The 24,914-nt window shown below is 42.8% G+C and overlaps 1 protein-coding gene across 3 annotated transcripts in view; it reads right to left on the bottom strand.

Moving 5' to 3' along the window:
* Lrguk (leucine rich repeats and guanylate kinase domain containing) overlaps window positions 1-24,914 on the bottom strand; it is a 114,088-nt gene that overhangs the window by 71,172 nt on the left and 18,002 nt on the right. For all 3 annotated transcript variants that reach the window (XM_085683880.2, XM_085683878.2, XM_085683879.2), the window contains exons 5-8: window positions 24,104-24,185; window positions 15,042-15,166; window positions 10,025-10,168; window positions 298-378 (exon numbers count right to left, since the gene is read on the bottom strand). In XM_085683880.2, the coding sequence (XP_085540006.1) occupies window positions 298-378; window positions 10,025-10,168; window positions 15,042-15,166; window positions 24,104-24,185 (432 nt within the window). The remainder of the gene's footprint in view (window positions 1-297; window positions 379-10,024; window positions 10,169-15,041; window positions 15,167-24,103; window positions 24,186-24,914) is intronic.

Raw genomic sequence — 24,914 nt, 5'->3', positions numbered from 1 at the left:
ATTATTCATCCTCCGCTGTAGCGCTTAGCTCCACCCACCACATGACTTAAAGGGCCAGGCTTCACAGGAACTGGGGCAGTTGACAGCTTGTTAGCCGTGAAAGACAGTCATACTTCTCTAAAACAAGCTGTTTACAATGCTAGTTCATGTAGCTGTTGTAATTATTTCCAGAGGTGGGGGCTGCACTCACATCTCTGACGCTCCCTATCACCGCGCGGGCTGAGCAGGAACTCTAAGACTGGTCCTTGCTCTCTCCCCCTCCCCCTCCCCCTCCCCCTGAGGGAAATAAACTCTCACCTGAATTGGATTCTCTAGCAGATTGAGAACTCGCAGGATAGGAAGATTTTCAATGTATTCTATTTCACTCAGCTCCTCAATCTATTTGATCAAAAAAATAAATCCATTATCAACAGCCAGCGAAGACAATAGGGAACGCAATATAACAGGAGCCAATATAATTGGTTCCTTTAAATCTAATTTATTTCAGATGTGTCCGGTTGAATACCCAGCTTGTCAAGGAGAATGCTCTAAAGTCATTGGAGAACGCGGGAATTGCTGCATGACCTTGGTAGATGAGAGCACACGGGGCCCCATCTTCTCCCTTTCCTTCGGGCAAGGAAAAGAGGGAGAGCAGTAATCTCCTCATGCATGTTGATTTTGGGTAGAACTAAACTAGCATGTAGAAGAAGAGAAACAGAACAGTCACCTTGTTCCAGCCCTCCAGGCTCTGATTTTCTGCCCAACCCAGTTTCTTCTCTCTGCTGTCTGTGACTGCCTAAGCCTTCCTACTGTAGGAGATATGCCAGCCTTCTGTGCCTTTTCCATAAGGATTACTTTACAGCAGAAATTGTATCATGTGTTTGTTTATTTTGAGACAGGGTCTCGAATTTACTGTGTAGACCAGCCTAGCTTCAAACACACAGAGATCCTCCTGAGCACTGGAATTAAAGGCGTGTGCCGCTCCACCCCCTGCCCTCGGTTGTGTGCAATAGTGGATTGTATAATAAATTAGTATTTCTCACGGCATTCTGCATGTCTCATTAAAGCATTATACCAAGAGGTTCACAGATAATTTCTAAGTCATCCAAACACCAGTGACACCAAATGCAAATTCGTCCCAGACTAAGTTGGGTGGTGAGACACACAAGCCCCATTCAAGGACGCCATTTCCAATACTGTCATCAGAAAGGCAAACTCCAAAGTTGCAACATACAGTGTGTCCCCGCCCCTGCACAAAAAAAATTAGCTAGAGAAGTAGCAAGCTATTATATTAGCTTTTCCATGTATAAGATAATGAAATTATCCTTTAGACTGACATGTGAACCATCTATAAGAAAAATAAAATTATTTTTATGTTGATTTTTTTTTTCAGGAAGGTAGATGGTAAACTTGGCTTGTATTTTTCCATCAGAATTTCTGAGCAATGAGCTGGACTTCCGTCTGGCACACAGTTCTTGTTCTTGTATTCATTGAGTCTCACCAACAAAGCCTGGCCGTACGCACCTGCAGACTCCCAGTCAGGGTGGAAAGAATACCTTGTTCCTAACAGGCAATCTGACGAGTTACATGTATCCAGCCATCCCACTTCCCGAGACTTACGTGAAGAGATAGTCAAATAGGCAAAAATTACATACAAGAATATTCAGTCTAATTCTGTTAGTAAAAACATTCCCAGTTTCCTAAGAATTTTATCTATCTTTATGTGATTGAATGAGTCACAACATCGTCCTATAGTCGGAACACCATGTACTCATTTTAGAAAATCATAGTATGTGTGGTAATTGACACAGAAGGACCTCGATGCGTTTCAAATGCCATGGCTAGAATAATCATGTATTATATAAGTTTACCACCAAGATGTCATGGGAGATCAACTCGTCTTCGTGATAACAGAGGAAGCAGCGTCTCTCTCAGTCCTCCCCAGGTAGGTGAGACCAGCAAGGGGCAGGCTTCCTGTCAAGCCGGTAACATGCAACACTGCTGTCTGTCTGTCCGTGAGCCCCTCTCCTTGTGGCCTCATGCCACAGCTCTCCACGGGCCCCCAGACCCAAGACTGTATGCAGCAGCCTTCCACAGCACCCGGAATCACCAAAGTAAAACACTGAAAAAGTCATACTGTTTTCAAAACTTCAGCCTACTAATGGACTTGGCCCCTGGTAGCCACCCTCTCACCCCAAGAAGCCCAATAAGTTGTTTTTCTTTCTTTCTTTCTGCTTTTGCCATTTATTTCTTGGCCATGCTTTCTAAGCGTCACTACCTAGTCTTTTAAAAAGTGATAGTACTCAGTGTGTGTGTGTGTGTGTGTGTGTGTGTGTGTGTGTGTGTGAGAGAGAGAGACAGAGAGAGACAGAGAGACACAGAGAGACAGACAGAGAGGCACGTATTCTGTCCTTAGGAAACTATTGACACAATGATTTAAAGTGTTTTCCGCTGCTGCGTACATAAGAATTTGTGCAGAAAAGCAGCTGGGCGATGGATAAACTAGGGGATAATGATAACAATAAATGTATGGCTGAAATAAAAATCAACAGGTGAAGCAATGAGGCGTAAATTAAAAGTAAACTGTAATTCTACCAAAAAAATTACTATGGAGATTTTTTAGCATAGAAATGTGAATTTAATCTCTGTATCAGTTATAATATAAATTAAATTATGGATTAAGAGTTGAAGGTAGTTGAGTGTGTTGACACATGACTTTAATCCCAGCCTTCAGAAGGCAGAGGCAGACCTCTGTGATCTCGAGGCCAGCTTGGTCTAGATGGTGAGTTTCAGGCCAGCTAGTGCTGTAGATATAGTGAGAACCTATCTCAAGAAAAAGAGTAAAGGGGCTGGGAAGATGACTCAGTGATTAAGAGCACTGGCTGCTCTTCCAGGGAACCAGGAATCAATTCCCAGCTGGCACATGGCTGCTCATGTCTGTACATCCAGTCCCAAGGGATCTGGCTCCTTCTTCTGGTCTCGGCGACACTGCATGCATACGGTTCACATACATATGTGGAGGCAAAATATCCATACACATAAAAACAAACCAATAAATACACAAAAAGATGAGAGGAGGATATGAAAGTCACCCACTCTCATAATTGTTTAGAAAAGTGAAGAAGAAAAAAGTTGAAAACAGTGAAAACAACACAGGAAAATAGTTTGTGATACGCATCTATCAGACCCAGAACAAAAAAGATTTTTCACAAACACAAAAACAATAAAGGAAAAATACAGAAAATGTAGCATAGTCTACACATTATTTTAAACATACAGCTAAAGTACCTTACATACAATAAGAATCAAAGAACAACTATCATAAGAAAAATGATGGCTAAGAGGATGGACAGATAATTTTTAAAAAGGAAATAAAATTCAACAAAAATGCTTAACCTCACTGATAATCAAAGAAATATATATATATATATAAACAGTATACAAAACACTAGTTTTCACTTCTAGATTGGCAATTTTTAAATGATTGTATTGACAAATGAATATCCAGAGATGCCTCCAATACATTATCTGAACTTTATAACTGCAGTGGGAGACATAAACATGAATGAGCTTTATGACACCCATGCCCAGTAATGGCATTTCCAAAAATCCATCATGAGAAAATAATAAAAAAATGCATGTAACGATAGATTTATGTGTGAGGATATATACTTCAACATTATTTTAATAGCAGGTTGTAAACACAACAAATTTCAATAAGTAAATAATTCAATAAATCCTGACATATCCATTAATAGATTATCTTATGCTATTAAATCAGATTTTTGAAATATTGGGACTATTTGTTTTCTATATGGGAATCCAATTCCTATTGAACACTGCTCCCCACACATGCACATGCAAGTCCTGGTTAATGAAAAAATAATCCAAAATTTGAAATAAAAAACCATGAGAATATTTTTTAAATTAAGGTAAGGAAATTTTATTAAAAAGCAAAAATCAGAAAAGACCAGCGATTGGAGTTAAAAATAACTCTCATCCGCTCCTCCATTCCACAGACACACAGCAGCACACTCTACCAGCCCTGGAGGGCTCATGACAAACCCAAAATTAGGAAGCTGAAAACGGCAGGAGCTAATTCTTAAGGCTCTGAAGATGAGGGTGCAATCAAGGGCTGGCAAGCCGAGATTCCTCTGAAGGCGCTAAAAGACAATCCTTCCTTGCCTCTCCCAGCTTCTCCTGAAGCCCGACAGCCTTGACTTAAAGCAACATAAACCTGGCCTCCAAGCCTGTTTTCTCCCCTTCTGTCTCTTGGGAGAACATTTAGGTCATCCTAATTCCAGCATGATCTCATGTTGAGATCATTAACTTCAGCTGTAGAAACCCTTTTCTAAACAAGGGTGCATTTGCAGTTTCCGGAGGCAGGGAGGGGTTAGTGGGGTCACAGTTCAACCCATTCTATCTCACAGGATTAGCTTCCGAGAAGCCACATTTACCTTTTGAGAGAGCCGGCAGCATAGTGCAGTTCCCTACGCTGAAGTGGGATCCTGCCTCTACAACATTTAGAGAAAGTGAATATCACGCCTCACAATGGTGCTGGTGGGCACCACTACCATCCAGTCACCCCTGTCACCTGACAGAGACCTAATGTCTTCAATCTAGGCTGCCTCGAGATTTCTGCCTCAGAGGGCTCCCCTCTGGGACCTTCCTCCTTTACTGCCTCTGACTCACGGTAGCCTCAGTCTCCACTCAGAGACTTTCTTGCCCATTTGTTTTTCTTCACCCAGGAGGGGACTGGTTTAGCCTCCTGCTTATGCATGGTTTTCCCAGGATTTTACTGCACCTTAGACACCATCCACACCCTTAGAGGTGAGGGGCTGAGGACTCTTGAGAGTCATATTTTCGCCCAACAATATTCTTGAGTACCAGTCATAAATCAAGCCTTGCATAGTTTGAACAAGATAAACCCTCCAAGGTCAAGAAGACAACATCTTAGAGCAGGGGTTCTCAACCTTCCTAAAGGGTGGTTTTCCTGTTGCGGTGACTCCAAGCAGAAAATTATTTTTGTTGGTACTTCATAACTGTTATTTTGCTACTGTTATGAATCATGATGTAAACATCTGTGTTTTCCGATGGTCTTGGGCGACTCCTGTGAAAGGGTCATTTGACTCCCAAAGGGGTCGTGGCCCACAGGTTGAGAACCACTGTCCTAGCGAGAAGGAAATAATACTTCAAGATATAAAGAGTAAAATATGGCAGGTTATAATCTTGGGTGTAGGTGAAGCTTTTCACTAGGTCTACCAGTTCCCCCAATAAATGCACAGAGACTTAATATTAATTATAAATGCTTGACCGATAGCTTAGGCTTATCTCCAGCCAGCTCTTACAACTTAAATTAACCCATTTCCATTAGTCCACATGCTGCCCCAAGGCTTGTTTACTTCATCTATGAACTTCCCATGTTGCTTCTTTTAAATCTGCCTAGAGACTCCTCTAGGAAGACTCAGCCCTTCTTCCTAGCATTCTCTCTGCCCTGAAAATCCTGCCTAGCTATTTGCCAATCAGCTTTTTATTAACAAGGAAAGCAACACATTTTTACAGTGTACAGAAGGATTATTCCACAGCACGCAGGCAGTAGTAAGTACTAATGATGAAAAGCAGTGTGGAGGCTAAAGAACACACGGAGGAGGTGCTGGAGAGGCTAGCTGTATGGAGCCCCGGAAGTAGACAGAAAGAAGTGATGACGCCCCACCTTCCAAATCCCTAACCAGAGAACACATGGTCCCATGCTCACCCCTAAGCCTACTGGTCTCTGCCCTAAGTTATGTGGACTGACCATATCAGGTCTTCTTTCCTCCACCAATGGCCTAATGATCTCAGTCAAGTCCTTGGCTTTTTTTTAGCAGGTTTACTCCAATTCCACGGAGTAGGTTAACAAGAAGTAGGCCAACTTTACCATTATGGAGCAGGCACTAAGTAAGGACCATGACTATAGGGAAAGTGATATTAGTCTTGACCTGAAAGCTCAAATGTTCTGAAGAAGCAATGAAGCAGCTTAAGAACCAAGGCTTCATCCCAGCACTTGGGAGGCAGAGGCAGGTGTCTCTGTGAGTTTGAGGCCAGCCTGGTCTACAAGAGCTAGTTCCAGGACAGGCTCCAAAACTACACTGAGAAACCCTGTCTTGAAAAAAAAAAAAAAAAAAAAAGAACCAAGGCTACAAGTGAACACCATAAGCATTCTGCAGAGAACCATCGGCAGTTTCTATTTCTATTACTTTGGGGACTGGATAGCAGCTCAGGCTACCTAGCCTTGGCTGACCTGTTGGGATGTAGAGACCACAAGCGCCCAAGGGGCCTCCTTCTTGCGTGTATCCAACAGCAGGAGTAGAATGGAGACTGACTCTAACAGTGATGTGACCACACCAACATCTCTGCTAACCCAGACCCAGCTGCCTGTGCTTCAGCGTTGGCCCCTGCATAAGACAGGAGACCCCCAGATCATATACCCAATTCTCCCCTTTTCAAGTTTAATAAGTGGAAACCCAAAAGGGGATCAAGTTCACTTAGCAGTCAAATCCCCACAAATTCTTAATGTCACTACATACACAAGGACAGAAGTATGAACTGGGATTCAAGAAGGCTAGGGCAAGGTTCTCTCGTTGCTTGCCTGAGACATTAAAAAGTGTCTATTGCTAAACAATGAGAAGCAAGAAACCCTTTACCTTGGATCACACACCATCTAAAGCACTATGAAAACAATGCCTCGCTGTCGCCACCTCCATCCACGTCGAGGAAGACTGACCAAGGCAGCGTAACTGATGAGGAAGACCAGAGTGGCTCAGCAGAGTGCTCAAGTTATCTACAACTGAAGCTCTTTCCTCGCATCTGTGGTTTTGAGTATTGCTTTGTGACTCCTTACAAAAATGGGCAAGAAGTGCTGATAATAAATTCTAAGGTATTAGCTGGGCTTGGTGGTACACACCTTTAATCCCAGAGGCAGGTGAATCTGTGAGTTTGAGGCAAGCTGGGCCTACAAAGCAAGTTCCAGAACAGCCAGGGCTACACAGACAAACTCTGTCCTGAAAAATAATGGCCTCCTGACACACAGAAACTCGGAGGTATAGCACCAAGATTCAGAAGCAGCCTAGCGTTCCCTGAGTTAGCCCTGACAAGTATCCCACTCCTGGGAGGGTGTGGAGGCTGTGGTGGCGTTGAAAGTTTGGGTCAACTTTAAGCGCTAGCCATGATTTAGAATGTCACAGGGACCGCAGAGTGGAAGATGGCAGGGGCCCCCTAATCAGCAGCCAGCAAACACTGGCAAAGGGCGGATATATACACAGGTATACACAGAATAACACTGAGGAAATGGTTACTGAGAAACCTCACATCGCACTGAATCATAGAGGAAGCAACATACCTATGTGGTGCTCCCTTTACAAATATATCTTCCACCCCTGAATCAAAAAACCCTCAACCATCCTAAAGAAACCCCTTAGGGACTTGTCAGAGGGTTCAAATAACATTTCAAAGGATTGTAGGTTACTCCCACCATGCCCAGTGGGGGGCCAGGAAATTATGTTACTGTCAAAGACTGATTTGCCAAAGGAGTCCCCTGTAGGGCGTGTGTCCACTTTTTTACAGAACGGAGTCTCTAACATTAGGAAATTATAAACGCCTTTCTTCACTTGAACATACCTCTTTTTCTTTCACTCTTTTCCAGTGTAGTTTGGAAAGTGACTTGAAAAGCAAGATAGAGATACACTTCGTGTGGGGTGACCCGAACCCGCATTCTGGCTAAACAAAGTGAGATGTACTCCCAACTATAACATAAACACCCAGTACCAAAAGGCCAGTATAAAACAGTAGGAGACAAAATAGCTCAATAATAATTTTACATGTAGATTATGTGCTAAAACTGCATTTCAGAGATACCTAGTTAAATAATGTATATTATTAAACTTAACATTTCCTGTTCCTTTATTTCTTTTATTAGTGTTGGTAACTTTATACCTATGGCACATCCAAGCCTCGTTGCTGTGGTCTTGTACACTGTAAAAATTTGTCACTTGTATTGATTTAGTGAAACGCTGATTGGCCAGTAGCCAGGAGGGAAGTATAGGCAGGGCAACCAGACTAAGAGAATTCTGGGAAGAGGAAAGGTAGAGATGTAGTCACCAGCCAGATGCAGAGGAAGCAAGATGAGAATGCCTCACTGAGAAAAGGTACCAAGCCACGTGGATAACATAATTTAAATGTAAGAGTTAGTTATAATAAGCCTGAGCTAAGAGGCCAAACAGTGTTGTAATTAATATAGCTTCTGTGTGGCTATCCAGGTCTGAGCAGCCGGAAAACAAAAGCCCAGTCTCTGTCCACAACTTGGGTTCTCAAGTCTAACCCACTCCCATTTCTGAAGGCAAGGTCCTAGGTTCTCATCTACTATAATTGTTTTATTACCATTGCTGTTATTTCTTCTCTTACATTCTTAGATGTACTGAGTTGGCATTTAATGAGCTTGTCCTACCTTTTCAACAGCCCCTATATAAATATGAGAACCATTTTAAGCACAAAATATTTCTTAAGTCAATTCTCAACGGCAATTCATAAAAAGGACACTAAAGTCATTTGGAACAGAAATTGTACTGTCTTCCTGAGACACAAGATACAAGGACCAACATCATCTAATGGAATCATTTACCTTGTAAGAAGTCACTAAATCAACTCAGGTAACAGATCAAATGAAGTGAAGATCAACTGTCTTGTCTAAGATTACAGCTGTGTTTATTCTTAGGCTGTAGTAACTGACTTCTGTTGATTTGTTTACAACCTAATGAAGAATGCAAGCTTGGTGGGAAAAAGTTCCTTGGAAAATAGCTTAGTCATGGGGCTTGTGAGCACCAAACAAGAGGCCCCAGGACTGTGCAAGGAAGAATGAAAAAAAAGGGAATAAAGCAGAAAGGCGGGGAGGGAGGGAGAACTAACTAAATTAATTAATTTGGGGTTCAAGAGAGAGAGAGAATATGAATATAATTTTGAAAGTAAAGGGTACATTAAGCCAGATAAGCAAGCAAATTCATTTCACAACCCATTGAAGAGACACTGTTGCTACAGCAGTATGTAAGGAATCATTTCTGTGTCCGTTCATTTTGCTTAATTTTTATGGTTAAGCCTTTCTTGTGGCATTTACATTTATTAGATTACAGATACAATTATACACACACACACACACACACACACACACACATTGTAGAAAGGCTACATATAGCTAATAATGTATTATTTCCTAAAGTTATCACTTTTGTGTTAAGAACATTAAAAACTCATTCTCAGCATTTTTCAAGACCACTATTGCTAACTATTGGTGGCTCAAGTCTATAAATTCTAGCACTTTGGAGGTAGAGGCAGGAGGACCAATGTTCAAGGCTGGTTTTGCTTACATAGCAAGTTCAAGGCCAGCTTAAGCTACCTGACACCCTGTCTCAACATCTCTCCCACACACACACCAAAACACATCCCTATATATTGTTAACTCCAGTTGGTGGTACTTAATAGATCTTGGAATGCATCCCTCTGCCCAGCCTCTAGCTGAAGCATCCCTCTGCCCAGCCTCTAGCTGAAGCTTTGTATCCTTTTTAGCAGCATCTTCCCCATGCCTCTCCCACCAATGTAGGCAAGAGGAGACATTCGGTCTGTGCATATTCTCTTGTCTCTTCTTGCTTGGACATTTTGAATTTTCTGAACACTTTCTTTCTACAGAAAATGTTGTGTGAACACAACTTCAGAAAATTACACATGATGACAGTTAGAACCTTTAAAACACTGTGACTAAGAAACATCAAATGTTTAGAAATGGTGGTGTTTTTTCAAAAAGTCATACTCTAAGAACTACCCCCAGAAAGTTTGCTAGAGGGCATTCCATGTAATCCTTGAAAAGCAAATACAGGATCTTTGTGCCGACTCACCAATGTGCTCACTTCACAGAGCCACGGAAGCCACACCCCACATTACCCACGGAAGCCATGCCCTATGTTATCCACGAGAGCCACGCCCCACAATACCCACGGAAGCCACGCCCTACTTTACCCACCTTGTTATCCTCTAGGTTGATCTCTTCCAGGAGGTCATGGTTCTCCAAGCCCTGGAGGCTTCTGATCTTATTGGAGGACAGATCCAGCTTCTGCAAGGCTTTCAGATCCTCCAGACCTGTGATTGTCTCAATCTGGTTGTTGCTCTGAAATGGATAAAACAGTTTGTGTTTTAAAGCAATATGCAAGAAATCTTCATATTTGGATGTGGGCCCCACATTCTTTAAAAATGAAAACAAAACAATAAGTTGTTCTTTCCCCACCCCCATTTCCATCATTCACCTATCTAAACGTCTACACAGATACCCAAGAAGAAAATCCTAGCTTTGCCCCTGAAAGGTCAGGGTATGGTATTTTCATTAGAATTTTAATATTTTCATCTTCAGGATGAACTTTCCAGTCAGTAGGAAAGTCAAACACTAAGTAGTATAAGCTTTTAACAATGTATGCTATGTTAGTCCTTTGATTTTTCAGATTACTACATCTATTTTTTGAGATTAGAATATAATTATATCATTTCCCCTCTTCTCTCTCTTCCTTCCAAACCCTTCCATATGCCCCTCCTTGCTCTCTAGCAAATTTGTGGCCTCTTTTTCTCCCCCATTAAGTTTTACTACAAACATATTGCCTGAGAAGAGAATCTCAGCAAGGGATTGGTGAGACGGGCTGTCCTGTGGGCATACCTGAGATGGATTATAACGACTGCGGTGAGAGGCCCCACCCACTGTGGGTACCACCATTCCCTAGACAGAGGATTCTGAACTGTATAAGGCTGAAGACATGGAGTTGAACACTCCCATGCATGCTCTACTAATTGTCCTGCTTCCGTGACTTCTGTGGATCCCTAAGACATGCTTTCTCAGGCCCCTGGGCTGTGGTTCCCCTGCTATGATAAACTGTGGCCCAGAACTGTGAGATGAAGAAACCCTTTCTCACTGAGGTTGCTTTTGTCACAGTGGTTTCTCAGCACAACTGGAAAAGACACCAAGACCACACCCCCGAAACCTAAACATCAGTACAGCTGCATGCTGGTCTCTAAAGTCATGGATTAAATGCGCTCTTTCAGCTCCATTGTGGCAAACCCACACTAACTCCCACTTACACTTGGTTTCCAGAAATATTCTCAAGTGACTTCATCTCACAAAGTCTGTTGATGGTCGAGTTGGTAGAGTCTGCGATGGTGTAGTACCTCCTCTTTAACCTATGCTAGCCTATAAAACCTCCCTTAACCAAAGAGTATGAAAGAAATGTATGGATTCTAATTCTAAGATATAAGACGACCAAACCACGTCTGCTTTCAGATCCTAGGAGCTCTAGATACCATGTGAGAATTCCAGCCACTCTACTACGGAAAAGTCACCTGGACAAGCAGAAATCACAAGTCACGTGGGAAAATACCCTGAGACTAAATAGGAGGCTAATAGACTGGTACCTATGAGTCAATACCCTGAGACGAATAGCCATCAAAGCAATCCAGATGGCCTGACCCCACCCAACCAATATGCCAGCAAGCCCATCAGAAGAAACAGCCCCCCAACCCAGCCCAGAGTGCACAACTGTTAGCAAAAACAATGGTTACTCCCTCAATGCCATTACCACTGGGTAGCTCACTACATCATGATAACCACATCCACTTCTTCAATAGCTCACATACAAGCATCTCTCAGACATTGATAATAGGGGAAAGTTCCCATACTCAAACGATTGTCCTCTTTCTCAGTCTCCATACACCCATGGCAAGAATAGCAATAACAATAATTTTCATTTTTGAGTACTTCCCAACATACTCTGCATTCCTTAGCCCCTTCGCCTTAAGGAACAGAAAGACATCACAGTAAAATCTAACCTTTGGTTTGAGTCAAAAAGTATCATAGAGTTCAAATTTTGAGTTAATACTATGTTTTACTTATCTTTAAGACACTCAAAATTTTCGGGCTTGGTATGGTGATGTAGAGGCAGGTGGATCTCTGTGAGTTCCAGGACCGCTTGGGCTACAGAGAGAGCCTGTCTCAAAAATAAAATAAAATAAAATAAAACTCAAACTTTCAATATCAACTTAATAACTGAAAACTCAAATTGCTGTAATCCCTTTCATTTGAATATTTTCACTGGTAATGTTCACTGGCACACTGAATAGCGAGAAACCCATTTTCATCCTTTTTCAATAATGAACTGGATTTACACTCACTACTATAATTCTATAGCCCCTTAAAATATCATAATAGAATGTTAATAACCTTTAAAGGTGGGTTACAGCCCATGAGAGCTTATTATACTATTCTTTTTACTTCTATGTATTCGAAAAAAATGTAATAAAAAGAAAAAAAACTTCATAACCTTATTTGCCAAAGTGAAATCAAATTTTCCTGTTCAAAGTTCAAAAAAGTTATAAAAAGTGAAAAGTAATAGGAAAGAGACCCTGCTGAGCTCACCAGCATATCCATATCAATTTAATGTATTGAAATGAGGGCTCAATCTCCCATTCAAACACTGCCCACAGATCAAATTTATATACAGTGCGCTTCTCCCCGAAGGACTGGGAAGCACTTTCTATGTGCTGGACAGATGTAATATTCTTCAGGGGCTCTGACGGCTTTCAGAGTGGTAGATGGTCTGAGCAGAGCGAGGCATAGAAAAGTTTAATTGGATAGCCTATGGTCATAAAAGAAAGCAGACTGGGAGAAGCTGAGAATCACGGAATCTCTGACGGAAAGCCAGGTAGGCAGGGCCTTTGTCCGGCACTGAGAACCAAAGACCCACTCGGGAATGTGGACTTCAGTTTCTGCACACAGCTCCTCCAACCTCGCGGTGAATCGCAGAAAAAGCACTTTAGAGCAGTAAATTCAATTAGGAAACATTCCTCATCTGCCAGTCTGTCAGGGAGCCGAACTGGCCTTTCCTCCCACACGGTGAAGTTCAAGCTTTGTCACTGTCCGACGCTGTCACGGTTCTAAGGACAGAAGGGCCCACCGGCAAGCCATCTTTTACGTCTCCCACGGAGGATGAAAGCAGAGTATTAGCGGCTGGTTTGCTCTTCTTACCATACTGTACACTGAATTCTTGTCAATAACAACACCAAATGATGTTCTGATTGCATGAATTAAAAATGAAGTCAATCAAAACTGCTGAAGCAAACGTGCAGCATTTGGGTTATGAATTTTATTCAGATTTGGAAAAGACAACTTTCGAACTCTCAGAACTTCAGTAAAAATGAGTAATGGCATATTCCGTATTTTCTGCTCCGTCTTGGGTGCTGGGTGCAGGGACTAGAACCTACTAATCTCATTTATTGGCAGAAAAAGAAAAAATAGCAAGCATGCTACTGCCAGCGAGGGTCGTGTGATTAACGAGCCACGGAATGAAAGTAAAATGCACTGTTTTAGAAATATTTGTCACTCCTTGAGCACAGAAACATAAACTCTCGGGGGATTCATGAAGCCTTTCTCTGAATGGCGCTGGAAGGCCGGTCCTCCACCCTCTCTGAACCCCATGGAGGGCGAAAAGTATTTTGAGCTTTAAGAGGAAGAAAAATCATCACAGAAGTCAAAACTCAGTGGTCTGTGGCTAAATAAGGAATTCCTATGTGCATGTAAAAAGATGTGCACCTGGGGCTGGAGAAATGACTCAGCAGTTAAGAGCACTGGCTGCTTTTCCAGGTCCAATTCCCAGTTCCCACATGATGGCTCACAACTGTCTGTAACTTCAGGCCTAAGGGATCTTATGCTAGGATCTTGACTCCCTGAGCACCAGGCATGAAAGTGTTTCAAAAACATTCATGCAGGCAAAGACATAAAATCAAAAATAATTTTTAAGTTAAAAAAATGAATGCATGCTAGTAGTGGGAGCTCACTGACTCTGGACCAACAGCTGGGGAGCCCGCATAGGACTGAACTAAGCTCTCTGCATGTGAGTAACAGTCTGTGGGGAACTGTCAGTGGCACCAGGATTTATCCCCAGTGCACGAAAGGGCTTTTTGGAGCCCATTCCCTATGGAGGGACACCTTGCTCAGCCTAGATATGGGGGAAGGGCCTTGGTCCTGCCTCAATTTGATGTGCCAGACTTTGCTGACTCCCCATGGGAGGCTTTACCCTCTCTGAGGAGTGGATGGGGATAGGGTGGGGGAAAGGCGGGGGTAGCAGAAGGAAGAGAGAGAGGAGGAACTGGGATTGGTATGTAAAATGAAAAATCTTGTTTTTAAATTTAAAAAAAGCAAATTTTAAAAAATGTACATATAACCCAATATGTCATTTAACACAGCTTCCTAGGGGAGAGACATAAACATTATTAAGACACAAGCCTCACTGAAATGCTCCCTGGCCACCCTCTGATGGGTGTGATAAAGGCCAACAGAACCATCTAAGGCTAGGAGGGAGGGGAAGAGAAGGAAGAATCCTGTATACAGGGTTCACATGCACACTAGTGACCCATTCTGTTAATCTATAAAGAGCGTGTGCATCTTTGGGATTATTGGGACCCTGCTGACTTGTCAGCCAACAGTCTCAGCTTTCATTTGAGTCTTGGTCACACGGCATATCACAGGACTTCAAAAAGGCACTTCCCTTGGGAAAGCAGCAATAAGATGGACTCTTTCTGACCGAACTACGCATTCACTCTCAGCACGACTTGTGACTTCCAGACCGGGAGACTAGCATGCACTCGTACAGGTGGGCTGCCCGAGTTCAGAGCCTGGGAAACATCTGCGTGCATAAAATGTGAGCAGCGGCAAGCGTGCTTACAATGCTCAAACGTTATTTTCACCAACGAAATATACAATATTAAAAACTACGTGTCGAAATACACTTTCTTTCACAGGCTAGAAAACTGACTATCGAAATTTTTAATTTGCATACGAAATTTGAAACTGGCTTTACTTGAACATGGACTCTTGATCCCACACACAGGAGCATGGATGCTCACCGGACACTACAAGGAGCAAAGAAAAATCCTTAGTCATAATTCATGCACTTCTTAAACAATAACCACTACTTCTATAGAGAATGGTGTCTTGTCGGACTCACCAAACAAAGCACTTTGATGGGTAATGTTCCCAAGCCACTGATTACTGTGATCTTGTTGTCAGCCAGGCTGAGGTGGGTCAGGCTGATGCAGTTCTCTAACCCAGCGATTTCTTCTATCTCGTTGTCTGTAGATGACAACTATGTTTAAGGAAAATGTTATTCATAGTCAATGGAAAGGTTTTACAAACACACACACACACACACACACACACACACACACATCAGTGCTGGGTCAGGGAGATGGCTGAGCAGGTAAAGTTACTTGATGTCAATGCCTAGGTCTAGGTCTCACATGATGGAAGGAGAGAATCAACGCCTAAAAATGATCCTCTGACCTTCACATAAGCACCTTGGCGAAACACAGACACACACACACACACACACATACATACATACACCCAAAAAAATATATAAAATTAAATCAGTGTTAAATTATCACTAGAAAAATCAGACAAGAGTTTTAATAAATGAATATTTTATGCCCCATATAGGATGAGCCCTACCCAAATCTTATATGTTTTTCATATAGGATAAAACATCACTTCTATAAAATTTTAAAGGCATAGCATTTGTATCCACGTGTGACTCAGTTAATACTATGGAAGAAAGCATCAGTTCAGAGCTGTCTCGTGCGTGGGTGATACTTCTCTGGGTTAGTTAATGATCTCCATGGGCAACTCATGTGGCTCCCCTCAGGCCGGAGTTTAGAAGGCAGGGTCACCCCAGAGGCAAGGCAATGTGAACAGGGATATATATATATATATATATATATATATATATATATATATATATATATAATCTTGGCGATGTCTCAACAGCAAATTGAAGGCTGGAAGGCCAACACCCTCTCAGGGAGGGGAGCAGCCCTTTCTTCCCCCTGGTATTGGCTTCTCTTCTCCTGTTCAAATACAGGAAGCTAGAAGTCTGCTCTAATATCACCATCTGCTGTTTCTGTTCTCACCGATCACATTTTTAAAGTTTATCTCGTGTCCCAGGCTTGCAGTCGGTCCAGACAGCAATTCCAAAGCCGAGTGTTCAGCTAGGCCTTTTCTGTCTTCAAACCGCCTAACAAGTCAGTTCCCAGGGATGAATGTCACTGCTCCACCAAGGCCCAGCTTTGCCTCCCAAGTAGCTGTAACATCACCATTTTCTCTCATTCTTTACAGCATCTAGTTAATCACTAGGACCCGATACTGATGCTGTGAAACCTGTCTTTAGGTGTCCTTTGTTTTCACCCCACTGCCAACTTAGCTCACCTTTAGCATCAATGGGTCGCTTTCACAACCATTACTTCCTGCCCTCAAGTGCCTTGCGTGCTAAAACCAGGTTAATTATTTCAAAATGCTGATTGGATGTTCTGTCTAATTGAAAAAAAATTGTCACAGGGGAGGTGGGAGTGGTAGCTTACTGGTTAAAAGTGTGTACTGCTTCTGCGGGTGGCCAGAGTTTGGCTGCCAGCACCCACATCAGACAGTTCAACAATCACCTGTAACGTCAGCGCCAGGAAATCCAGTGCCTTCGGTGGGATCTAACTCACGCGCACAAACCCACACAAATACATAAACACACATAAATGAAACATTTTCAAATTTTAATAGGATAAATTCAAAACCCCGATCTGGTTTACACAACCCTTCACTATCAGGTTTGCATTTATAACATGGTGATAACACCAAGTTGGTATGGAGTTACGACATGGGGAAAAATAAATAAAAATTAGGTGTGGTCCTGGAGCAATAACGGCACGATGATTGTAGGGTAATCAACTGTCTCTTTATTTGAGGTCCACTTCACAGGAGAGAATTCATGCTTAGTATGAACAATTGATTGAAAACCCATGGTTAGGCTCCAGGGACCTTAACTACTACTGTTTAACTAACCTGACATGGAATCAAACTTCCTTTAAAATGTTCACATTTATGCCCATAAACAAACACAACGTTCAGTCTTCGTGAGGGAAGCTCCTCTCTGCAGGGAATGACTGTGAACACAGAGCCTTGTGGCTGCTCATGGTGCTGAAAGTCGGCGGTGGTTGGGTGTGCAGTCCTGAAAAGGATGTTTACAGCACCCCTCTGGGGCTTGGTAAGTGTAAGAGGAAAGGTAGAAACGTGAGAGCTGGAAGACAGGGGAAGAGCTGCAGAATTGTCTTCAGGCCATAACCTAGCCATTACAATCACGATCTCATAGTAGCTCTTTGAGCCTGCACTGGGCTGCATAAGACTGGCCTTGTCAACAGTCAAGGTGAAGAAGGGACTCGTGGAGCCCTACCCCTCTCTCTTAAATTGCTGGCTACTAATATATTTCGAGGGTGGAGGGGTCACTCTTTTCAGTGAGTTGTGTACTCACTGGCTCCAGCGGGTAGTTTTAAGCCCATGACCACACAGACAGCCCTGCTAAACTAGGTGAGTTATCAAACAAAAAGACATGAATGTCAAGAAGCTGCATGTTTGGGAGAGAGGGTACTGACAGGAGTGGAATGGAAATGAGAGAAGGAGGGGATAAGAATAACCAGAAAATATGATATACATGCATGGAATTGTCTGAGAACTTGTTTTTAAAAGGGTGAATGAGCTATTCTTCAAAACTCCAAGGTTCTCATATCATAACTACATTACAAACACATGGTCAAGCGTCACATTCTCTAACGTGTAGAATGGAAATGGATGAATCAAGGCTAAGACTGAATCCCAAAAGAGCTGGACTAAGGATAGAGATAAATAAGAAAATCGAATAATGTTACCAAATGTAGCAGAAATTTCTAGGCTTCTCTTGCTGGTTCCAGAGTCCAGCCATGGGCAGAAACACACAGTTTTGTGGCGGTCAATATGCCATTTCAAATCTCCTATGAGTAGAGTCTCTGCCAAAACAGCCATACAAACAGATACTTCTCATAAACACTGTCTCTCAGATCCCATTTTCTCTGGGCTGGCTAAACAATGGTTTTGGAAACAGACGAAGGCCAGTTCTTTGTAGATATGGGCTATCATGAAAGATGCATATGAAATATAGGAAATGAGAGATTAAATTATCTCACACAGCTGTGCAGGAAATATCTTTGGCAACCAAAACTAAGCCATGAAAACTTCAAATAGCCATCTGCTCGGTGTCAGAGAGAACAAAGTGTTTAAGCCCTGTTTAACAGAAACAGCAGTGCCCTGGAAGCTCTATCCCAACCAGAGGAAGATGCTCCGAACCACAGCAGAGTGAACGGATGCAGTGGGCTGCTGCCAGAAGCAGCCTCCTGGAAGCAGGTAAGGGGCAGGAGCTGGAACACGGGAGTCCTAGCCATGACAGTGACATCGGGAATTGGAAAAGCTTATTTCAGAGACCCCAGAGGCTGCCTCAACTCCCCTGGTGCCTCCAGCTTCCTCTCTCCCTGTCACTGCCGTGTGTCAAGTTTTCTGAAATGAAAACTGGGAGGAGAGAAAGGAGAAACACGGTGCCTCGTTGCAACCATGGCCGGGGCTCCAGCAGATCCCACTGTAGCTGCTCAAGGGGTTCTGCAAAGACTGAGGAGGTCAACCAGCATCCCTGTGGAGACCACCGCTCATTCCCTAACGTCTCCTCCCCCCTCCCAAATCTCACTCCCCTTAACACTGAAGGACTTTCAGGCACCGTAAGTTACTTGGGCTCACAAGTAAAGGATATGCTGGCCTGGTGTGGGATGCCCTTCTGTATGTTGTGAATATGTTTTGCTGCCATTGGTTAATAATGAGGCTTATTTGGCCAACAGTGAGGCAGAATGGAGCCAGGTGGGAAATCTAAGCAAAGGGAAAAAAAGAAAGCGGAGTCCGGAAGACACCAGCAGCTGTCAGAGAAACAAGGTGGGAGGTAACACTCCATAAGCCTCACGGTAAAATATAAACTAATAGACACGAGTTAATTTAAATATGTAGAGCTAGCCAGTAAGAAGCCGGAGCCATCGGTCAAGCCATTATAGTAAACAGTAAGCCTCAGAGTGGTTATTTGGAAGCTGGCAGGTGGGAGAGAAACCTCCAGTTACACTGGACCTGCATCCGCATAGATTCTACACCCTTTTATTGAGCCAATCAACCACATGATGAAAACGCTTGATGCGTAAAACATACAACTGTATCGAAGTCATACAGCTTTTTCCTTGTTACTATTCCCAACAACATGTAACAGCATGTGACATAGCATCTGTCTCGTTACATACAAGGGATCTATCTGCGCATCCATGGCTTGGCCATCTGAGGAGTCCTGGGATACACTTCCCAGGAGTGACCACACCCATACATGGCCATGCCTCTGCCCCTCCTTATTCCAGCAGTCATATTACACATCACTGCGGTGCTGATCACAATCAGTACGCGTGGCTGTGAGCAGCTCCCAGTGCCCAGCTAGCCACACTTCCCGGCCAGAATACCTTCAACCCTCTAATCTCCTGCCTTCTTATTTTAAGATCCTTCATGCAGGGCTTCTTGCCCTTCCTCCTAACATTATTTCACATTCTTCCCGAGGTCTGGGGAGTTTCTGATAAGAAGAAAGACAATCTGATAAACCACTAAACTATTTCGATGAATTAGCTTGCTGGATTAATCCTCTTAGGGGCATTATAATATTAAAGGAGGGCTATCAGGAGAAAGCCTCCAAGAACTCGTAATCGCCACGTTGCTTTCCAGCTCTGAAGTTTTACCATTCTTGTGAATAAATCATTGACAGTGGGATTTTAGATTGTTATGGAAGCCAAGTGAAGGAACCCTGTGGCACTTGAGCATAACTTTATGACTGGGGCCTGGGGAACCCAAGAATATATTTTTACATTCCGGCATTGCTGTCAGCAGTTTATAAATGCTTGGCGTGAATTATTCACCAGTTCAGCATTTGCTCTTATTCATTTGTCTACAATCAGAAACTATGGTTTGGGTGTACAGAAAACAGTAACTGAGCAATGAGGCTGAAATCCATCAGGGTTCTCTTAGTGCAGAGTCACGACGATGACTCTCACCACAGCCAATCCTGAGAGATCTCTACCACGTTAAAAGGTGGTCTCTGCCACAGGAGTGAGTGTTAAGGGGAAATGAAATATGCATATAGCTTAAACAGCAGTGTTATTAAAGCAGTAATCACTCGGTGGATTGCAGCGTGGGCAAACTAATAGGATTCAGAACGGTAACCTCATGTAGTGGTTTACCAGATGCTCCAACAAGGTAGTGACCTTCCCTGGGTCTCCAGCTCCTTTACCATAAAATACATAGCGAGCACTGGATGGCCCCTAAAATTCTATGAGTCATGTTTTTAATTTATTAACGACCCATCAATACTTGTAAGGTAGAGGATAAACTACATCTTTACTTAATAATAAGCAAATCTACTTAACCTTGACTAAATTTCTCACCTTGTAATTCAGGATGATTATCAAGTAATCATAAATTATCTATACAGGTAAAGAGAAAATAATCTAATATGATAAACTAAAAAATTGATTCCTTATAGTTAACAATGTAGTTCAAGATATTAATATAATCTACTATAATCACTTTATATTACAAGTATAATTGGTTTATTTTCAAAAGACTCAATTAAGACTTTCCACAGTTTGAGACTGGAGAGATGGCTGAGCAGTTAAGAATATGTACTGCTCTTCAGAGGACCTGAGTTTGACTCCCAGCACCCACATTACGCAGCTCACAACTGCCTGTAATTCCAGTTCTGGGGCACACAACATCCTCTTCTGGTCTCTGTGGACCTGCACACATGTACACATACAGAAAACAAGCATGTGTGGATGCACACACATTTCCACATGTGTACACAGATATATAAATAAAAACAAAAGAAAAGAAATCCAGTTTTTAATTCTTGGATAGAGCGGACTCTTAAGCTGTATAAGGGAGCGAGGAGTTTGGCTCTGTTGTAGAACAGTAGCCTAGATGTATGAGATTCTGAGCTTCAGTTCTAACACATACACACATGTACACATGCACACATGCACACACACACACACACCTCCTGTTCAATCTTTGTGTCTGCCTCTCAGAAATACATACTATACTGAAATGTCTCTTTCCCCTTTATACCTAGGTTATATTTATTTTTATTAAAATTCATCTCTGGGATGGAGAGACGGCTCATGGATTAAAAGGAGCTGCTCTTGCTGAGGACCCAGGTTCAATTCCCAGCACCCACTCGGAGGCTCGCAAACATCTAGTTCCAGGGGATCTGAGTCTCTTTTCTGACTTCCCCGGGCACCAGGCATGCATGAAGTGCACATACATACACACATGCAGGAAGAATATTCACAAACATAAAATAAAATAGACTTAAAAAACCTTAAGTATTCAGCTCTGCCGCAACCCGTTGGTATCTCAACATCTTCGCTCCTATATCATTTGCTACGACCAGACAATAGCGTAATTTATTTACATCTCCTACTGATGTGTGTTTCCATTTCTTTGTCATTACAGCCAACACCACAATAAGCATCCCTCTGCAAGCCTCCTGGCACGTGTGACTTCCTGTAGGAGTCGGAAGTGCCAGGTCATAGTGAGTGTAGAGGCTCACCTTTATAAGAGAACTTAAGGCTTGTCTTCTCAAAGTGGTTGAGCCAATGTCGTAAGCGCAGACAAGTTCCAAAGAGATCCTCACCACGTGCTCCCCAGCAGCTGATATTTTTAGATTCGAGTGCTTAAAATACTTGTGTAGAGAACATACTCAGAGAAAACACTTTAGTTTCCTGTGTTGCACTATGAAAGGGTACTAGATTTGGGAGCTGAGAAGATGCCTAAAGGCACCCAGCACCAGGTTTGATGGCCTGAGTTGTTTCCCTGAGATCGACATTGTGGAAAGAGAACTAACTCCCAAAAGTTGTCCTCTGACCTTGATGTGGACACATGCAGTGTGCACCCACAAACATGCATGCATACAAAATTATAAAATGTGATAAAAATTAAAGAGTACTAGATTTCATTTAATTTTACATATCACTTGAGGGTTTTTTTTGGTTTTGTTTGTTTTGTTTCTTTTTTTGGGGGGGGGGGGATTTATTTTCCTGAATCTGTTAGTGTTAATTATAATTGTAAGGTTTCTGATATTAAACTACTTGCAATTTTGTTTCATTAATAACTCAAGAAGAGTAGTTTGTTTTGGTTATTTGGCTCTGCATTTTTTCAAATACAGGTAAAGATGCTATAATATACTCTATATGCCCACACTCTGGATTTCCATATGTTCTGATATAATTACTCTCTATTTGTCAGTGATAAGACTCAACTGCTACATCTAACATTTTAAAAAGAAAAGCTAATTCTTTATCACTACATTATTTGACAGTCACAAAGTTCTAATATTTTACTTTTGTACATGGAAAGCTAAATTTATTTTTAAAAAAATTTAAAACAAGCTGGGCTGTGGTGGCGCACGCCTTTAATCCCAGCAGTCAGGAGGCTGAGGCAGGTGGATCTCTGTGAGTTCGAGGCCAGCCTGGTCTACAGAGGGAGTTCCAGGACAGGCTCCAAAGCAGAGAAACCCTGTCTCAAAAAACAAGCAAACAAAAAAAATGTAAAACCCTCGTGATAGCAATGTTTTAAACGGAATCCTGTATTTTGAGTCTACAATACGTGAGAGTTGTTTTCGTTGGCAATTCCGGGCTGCACACTGAAGTATCTTTCCAGAGCAGAAGTTCTCCATATCCAGTTCTGTTCTCCAGGTACCCTGAAGCACAGGCAGGACCTCTGAGTGCCGAATTCCTCTGACAGGCAGGGCTTTAGGATAAAGCCAGTTTCTTAGCTTTAACCTACACTTCAATTGTCCAGATACTTGGTTCAAATAGGCCTTGGGCAGAACCCAAGGAACTAGATTTCTACAAGTTCCAGGCTATGCTATGCTGGTCCCTCTGGGCAGCATTCTGCCACATGGTCAGAGGCAAGTGGATTTCCAAGCCAGGTGGCTTCTGAGTTCTCTCTCTCTCTCTCTCTCTCTGTCTGAACAATCATTACACACAATGGTCAAGCATAAAACCAAGGTTCTATAGGAAGGTGCCTCTGATCTGCCATGGAAACATTTCATTGAAATCATTATCTGATGCCTGATGCCTCTGTTGGACTACTCATGAGCACCACCTAACAGCTCATTTGCTGCTTATTTTCATCGATGAGTTTGAAAGGGAGTGGAGACAAGTGTGAGCATTGCTCGGGAGTAGAGACTTTCTCTACAAAGTCCGCCTCCCGGATCACCACCTCTGCAACCTCAGACTTACGACAAACAGGGCCCTGCCTCATCCCTGGAATGAGACACTCAGGGGCAGTCAACCCATGCGCCGTTCTGCTCCCCAAATTCTCAAGGGGGGAGAAAGATGCTTGCTGAGCAACAGAAGGCCCTGCTGGCTTATTACCCAGAGAACACCAGTCTCTGGTGTAAAGGAGAGATTTAAGCTCATTAGACACAGAGATCTTCAGTTAACCTTTAGGCTTAGGCTCCACAAGTGGAAGTCGGCATTCTGCTTGCATGGGAGCATGGTTCATGCAATGCATACATGAATGTTCCTGAAGGCAAGCAAAAACTGGGCTTTTCTTTTGTTTTTAGATAAATACATTTTAGCTGGAGGTATAGGGTCTAGGGTAGAGCACTTATCAAGCATGTGTGAGATCCCAGGTTTGATTCCCCCAACAAAATAAATAAATAACACACTAGGATGCGGAAATATGAACTCCTCAGTAACTACCAATTTCCCTCATGACAAATCTAGATTTTTCGGACTCTGAATTTGTATAAAATAAGGCAAAAGTTTAAGTAAATTTGAAGATACATGCACATTTAACAGAACTTCCCTAGGTCTATAATCAAGAACAAGCTTAACATTCATGTCAAGGACTGCCCTTCTCTGCTTGCTGGGGTCAGAAGGCCATGGCAAGCTTTGGCCTGCAGAACAGGTCCTTGGTAAGCAAATCTCCTTCCGTGTTTTATGACTACTGGTTCTTATTCAGTTACACGAGCCACAGACTTCGGGGCAATCACTTATCTGATACCACTCCGTGTAGACTGTAACACCCTCTTCAATGGAGCAAGTCCCCCAGCCTCCCCTTCCGGCATCCAAAGGATACTGTCCAAAAGGAGTTGAGTCAGAGTGTGGTATGCCGACAGGTCGCACATTTCCATAATCTGGTTGGAGGAGAAATCCACCTTCTGGTGACAAAAGGAGAACATACATTACACGTTGCTTTCTTTCAGGCTTGCTAGTGTTTAAGAGCAAAAACAGAAGACAGGCTTCCGGATGTAGACTTAGCACTGATGGCTGTAGGGGCTCTGTAGCCAAACCAGGCATCTCTCTCCGCCTTTTCTCCCTGGGATACTATAAAGAGATGTCTTTGCAGCCCACAAGGATGGATTTTCCCTTTCTACTCCTTCCTTCCCCTCCACGGTCTCATTCACTATGCAGCCCAGGCTCCCTGTGCCGTGCTGCTGGTGGACACTAAGAGGGACAAAAGCTTCCAGACACCAGCACGGGGAGAGCCTGCACCGCTCAGCCACAGTTAACATCTGGGCAGAGCCAGGTAATTAATAGTAAAAGTACTAGTTTCTTTGAAAGCAAAGGTTAGATAAGGAAGAGGACAAAGTTTGCACCCAGGAAACACTTTACCACTCTTCAGCTAGAATTACGCTGCTATAACAAAAGAGACACAAGAGCCATTACTACAAGGGCAAAGGGGCTGCGTGTGGTGGCACATGTCTGGACCTGCAGCACTCGGGAGGCAAAAGCAGGAGGGGCAGGAATTTGAGGCCAGCCTGGGTTGCACGGAAAGACCTACCGCCCCAACCCAAAGAAATAATAATCAATTAAAATCTTCTTCTTAACTGCGAAAATGACGTAAATGTGACCAAGAAGACAGAGGAAGCTGGTTCCTTGAATGTGAG

Source organism: Myodes glareolus, chromosome 25, assembly GCF_982192425.1.
Source record: "Myodes glareolus chromosome 25, mMyoGla1.1, whole genome shotgun sequence".
Taxonomy (NCBI): domain Eukaryota; kingdom Metazoa; phylum Chordata; class Mammalia; order Rodentia; family Cricetidae; genus Myodes; species Myodes glareolus.
Note: the sequence above shows the minus strand (reverse complement) of the source record. Positions and strands in the feature narration are given on the sequence as shown.